The sequence below is a fragment of the Pundamilia nyererei genome, unplaced genomic scaffold (assembly GCF_000239375.1).
Source record: "Pundamilia nyererei isolate P.nyererei 1_Seehausen unplaced genomic scaffold, PunNye1.0 scaffold00063, whole genome shotgun sequence".
In the NCBI taxonomy this organism is placed as follows: Eukaryota; Metazoa; Chordata; class Actinopteri; order Cichliformes; family Cichlidae; genus Pundamilia; species Pundamilia nyererei.
The window spans coordinates 674,606-679,625 of record NW_005187464.1 but is presented as its reverse complement, the minus strand read 5'-3'; the positions used below and the strand labels follow the sequence as shown (position 1 = coordinate 679,625).

Sequence of the window (5,020 nt, the reverse complement as noted above, 5' to 3'; positions counted from 1 at the left end):
GTGCCATAGAGAAGTCAGACAATATGACAGCACATTAGAGTCTCCCAGCTTAAAATAGTTGTGCTCATGCTCTGGACAAAAATCACCTTAAAACTTCCCAGTTAACAATGAGGTTGTGTTTGCTTCGACGGACTGAATGTTTACACTAAGTTGCTCTCCTGGAAAACCATCTCTTGGAAACATTAATGTTTTCCTTTCTGATTAACAGAACAGAATTGCTGAAAGCTTTCTTTGTCTCATCTACATGCTGAGAACAGTGAAGCCTTGTACCCAAGACGCTAAAAGCATTTCCAGTGAATCAGCTGGTCATCACAACTGTATCGTTTGACCTAGAAAATCATGGAAAAAACGCCAAAGAATGCTCCCAAAACAAATAAATAAATAACAAAAAACGCCAACAAAAGTGCATGAAACAACTAACATCTGCCTCCCTGAGGTATTATGTCAGGGGTTATTATTAGTGAGGCTAAGTGGTTGGAAATTGGCACATATTGCTAGGTTTCGCTAGGAAGTGCAGTGACCCAGAAGTGTGAAAGGCTTAGCCTCCTCTGGCTAGAATGTAACCATACTGAGTCTCAACAGAGAAGAAAAGGGGGTATAGACGAGGATGGGCTACAATTGGCAGCATGAGGTAAACACTGAGAGGCTTTTACCTGAGCATTTTCTCTTTACACAAGGATGAGCAGGAAACATGTATGACACTTTGTAAATGGTCTGCTGCTTTTCAAAAACCCCAATCTGTCTCCCCTAATTCTCAAAGCACCCAATGGAATGCAGCAGAGAGCTGGGGTGTGTCATTTCCTCACTTCCTCTGAAAGCAGCTTTAGATGTTGGGCTCACGTTGTGCTCCAGCAATGGGTATCAGACATGCAGTTATTAATGTGCATAAGAGGAAAACAAAATTTGGAAAAGACACAAAAATCTGTCACGTGTAATGTCTTGACTTGACCGCGCCGGCCACATGAACAGCTGCACATGGACACCCTCATGCACGCATCACACACCAGCTTGATCGATGTGTTTTGCCATAAGAGAGCTGTGCGTGATGGGAAGCTTGCTGGGGAGGTTGGGTCAGTGCGTTGCTTGCTTGCTTTCTGCCCTTCTGAGTATTCTCATCTTCTATCCAGCACTGGCAGCAGCAGAAGCCTGCATTTGGATTTGGGGGGGGGGTTCACTATTATACGCTGTGCAGCTTCACTGCTGCAGAACAAAGGGGCTTTCTGGAGAAAACGGTAAAGTAATGTTCTGTTAATTTAGCAAGTTTTGCATGAGTAGTATGGAGCAAACTCCTCTGAAGTTTATTTAAAGAAACTATTACTGTTATTACAGGGAGACTCTTATTTAGGATTTAAATAAATACTTATGAGCAGTAATTGAATTAGGACAGATGCATACCATGTCAGCAAGGAGCACTACGTGAAGCAGACAATGCAAGTTCAGCAGTGACATTGATTAGATGTGCATGCAATTTATGTGACTTGAGCCTTTCATATGAAACAATGCTTTGATGCCTAATGTGGGGAAGTAAGTGGTCATTTTAAGTTCCTTTGACGCACAAAGGCTTTGCTGAGAGGATAGCAAGAGATCAACATGTTGGTTTCGTACAGTGAATGTCTATGTGTACTCCACCCACTCTGTGGCATGTCTATGTGTATGATCATGGTTAATAGCACAAAAGAAAATTCAGCTCCATCATTTCAAAAACATAAACACATTTAGTGGATTTTAAAAGGTGTGCAAAAAAAAACATTGCAAAGACAATTTATGCAATATCAATAAGACTCAGCACAGCTGTGACTGATTAAATATCGTGCTATCACTTAGCTTAATTTTCAATGAGTCAGACTCATTGTTCTTGTTCTTAAACAATCAAATTATTAATGCAGTAAAGTGTAAGATTTACCGGTAGCTAACTTCTTCTTATTCTGAAGATGTAGTTAATATTACATGGTATTAACTCCAACATATTAACAAAACATAACCCTGTTTAATCAGAAATTCCTGGACTTCATCTATGCCATCTGTGTAATAAACATTTCTTATTTACAGAAAAAACTACAATTTGACATTTAAACAAAATGCTGTTATGCTTCCATAAACCTCAGCTCCCAAAGAGACATCAATTTTGAAATATGTGTCTTGAGAATGACCGGATTTATGAAAGCTCTGAACTGTATAGAAGATTTTTGTGGTGCATATATATTAACAGACATGAGTTCTTATTCCACTGCATAGGGAAGCGTGTGCGTCCCAACACTGAGGAGACTCTGAGCTAATGGTCAATTTCTCCTGTCATTAAATCTTAAATCAAAGAAATTAAGAAATTTAAAGAGGATTAAAAAGTTTCAGAATGTACAAAGAAAACAAAATCAGAGCAACCTGAACAAAATAAAGCGAGATGCCAGATGTAAATTTTTAGTGTCTGATTTCTTACCCCATCCAATGATGTCAACCTCAGATCCTTCTGTAAACTTGTATACATCTGCTCAGTAACCCTGAGAAAGAAAAGCTCCCCTCACTATTTTTTTTGTTTGTTTTTTGAGCAGCATTGTTGGTAATACACATGGCCCCATGATATACCCATAAGATTAAAAGTGTACAGACATGCTCTCTAAAGTAGTTTTCAAATGTGCTTTCAGCTCTGAGCTTTTCTATAGATTAACTAACAAAGATGCATGCGGGAAAGGAAATCTCCAAAGCAGCTAGATTATAGAGTTTTTAATCTAGATACTTCCTAGTGCACTGGTTTTACCCAGTGTCACAACACAACGGTGTCCTCTCCTAAACTGTTTCAGTGGGAATGCAGCTGGTGCCAACTACTCCCTACTGCGTGCTAAATGTAAGAAACGACAGCTATGAACAGGAAGTGTGAAAACATTTAAAGCTACCCCCAAATCAGTGTAGCTTTAAGCTATATGCTAACACCTGCTGTTTACAAAATCAACTTGCACATACACTGATGTTCAGCAATTATTGCAGTGATCTTTACCTTACAATATAAAGTGTCTAGAGGCCACTGTTGTTGTGATTTGGTGCTTTATAAATAAAACTGAACTAGACTGAAAAACTGAATTTACCATCACAGTTTACTGCAGTGTTTTTAAAATGAGGGATCTAATTTTAAAAGAAATTAAAAAGGGATTCAAGTTGACTATTATTTTTTAATTGACATAAAACAGTCACTCGAAATCATTCAGGACCATTATAGTCAGAAGAATTATAGTATGTGGAAAACCAAGAGCAGCAGCATATAACAAAGCAGGCAGATGACAGATCGTGTTGTCGTGTTGACTAAATAAGACTCGGCATGAAAGGAAGAGCAGGGTCTGAGGTGAGTCACGAAGCTGGCTGGAGATGCGCAATAGTTTTGAGCAGCCTAAACAGCATGTGAGATGGACGTGGGCTGCCATTGGGATCAGCTGACATGAAGAACTGAGGCTGAGGATGATTTCATGGCCTGATCAAACTCTAAGCTCAATTTGTAAAAGTATGTGGACAATTTAATCCACAAAAATCAAATGCAGTGAACAGAAACAGTAACTAAGTAAAGTGTTGCAGTCTTGCAGTCTGTTTTCAGCCTCTCATGCAGTATTATAGTTGTTGATCATAATATTTTTTTGTTGGGGAGTTAAGCAGCTCAAAGCTGAATATTGTGTGTATGTCTGAAAAAAATGTTGTGCACAAAGATCCACTGATGCTGACGTCTGTGTGGTTGAAGTCACAGAAATGGATGTGGAGCGTGGCTTCTATCAGCTGGTGGAGGTCCAGGACCACGTTCACTACATCTTTGCTTTCGTTGTTTCTATGATTGGAACAGTGGGCGTTACCGGGAACGCCTTGGTCATGTATGCCTTTTACTGGTAAGCCACCCTACACATGGAAATGATCATGGGAACAAATATGCTTATCTTTTAGAGCTGCATCTTTGCGGACCTGAAAATAAGTTTGGAATATTTTAATATTTGATACATTTTTTTGTGTTCTATAAAATATGTGTCTTATTTACTTTTCACACGGCACCCTGAGTGTTTTTAAATTGTGGTTACACAAAAAATGTGATGGACGGATGAATTTTCTGCTATTCATTGGGATTTGATGATGCTCATAACATTTCAAATAATTTCAGTGAGCCATTTGAGGTGGCTCTATTCTGAGCCCTGGCTGACTGACCAAGCTCCTCATCCTGTCTGTAAGGGAGAGGCCAGGCAGAGGAAGGTCATTTCTGTCAATTACGTATATCAGGGTGGGATTGTAGATCAACTGGTATATTTAAGTCTTTGCTTTCAGATTTCTCTTTACCACAGCTGCCCAGTACAGCATTCGCATTACTGCAGATGTAGACTGTACCAATCTGTTAGAATTCAGTTCTATTCAATTCACTTTTATTTATGTAGCCTCAATTTCCAACAACAGTCACATCAAGGTGCTTAATATTGTAAAGCAAAGACCCTAAAATAATATAGACAAACCCCAACAATGATGGGAATCCCCCAGCAGCCTAAATCTATTGCAGCATAACTAAGGGAGGATTCAGTGTCACCTGATCCAGCCCTAACTATAAACTTTGTCAAAAAGGAAAGTTTGAAGCCTAATCTTAAAAGTAATGTGGGAGCTGGTTCAACAGAAGATGGGCCAGAAAACTGAAGGTGCTTCCTGCCATTCTACTTTTAAATATGCTCATTGCACCAGAACCCTACAGACCCTCCTGGAGGCGGTGGATCCACAGGAGGACAAGGCCACAGTGTGCAAATTTTCTCAAGCATCTTCAATCTCCAGTTCTAGCATCCCTGTTTTGAAGTTCGCTCAGGCCAGATACTGAGCCTGAAGTACCCTCTGATACGTCCATCTTTATGTGTGTGGGTGTGTGAGCATTAAAAAATATATCTGTGGATGCAGGTTACAGTGAAAAAAAGACATCGAGATTAAAGTGTTGTTAGATGAGTTATGAGTTAGCCAGTATAACAAATATCTGGGCAGCACAGTGGCGCTTTAGTAACCTTAAAGCAAGTTCTAGATTTGA

At 39.5% G+C, this 5,020-nt stretch overlaps 1 protein-coding gene across 1 annotated transcript in view; it reads left to right on the top strand.

The window, feature by feature from the left end:
- Positions 1-3,717: 3,717 nt before the first annotated feature.
- The window catches only part of opn4xa (opsin 4xa), a 5,665-nt gene continuing 4,362 nt past the window's right edge, over positions 3,718-5,020 (top strand). The window contains exon 1 of the mRNA XM_005735350.1: positions 3,718-3,860. Within this exon, the coding sequence (XP_005735407.1) occupies positions 3,727-3,860 (134 nt within the window). The 5' untranslated portion in view covers positions 3,718-3,726. The remainder of the gene's footprint in view (positions 3,861-5,020) is intronic.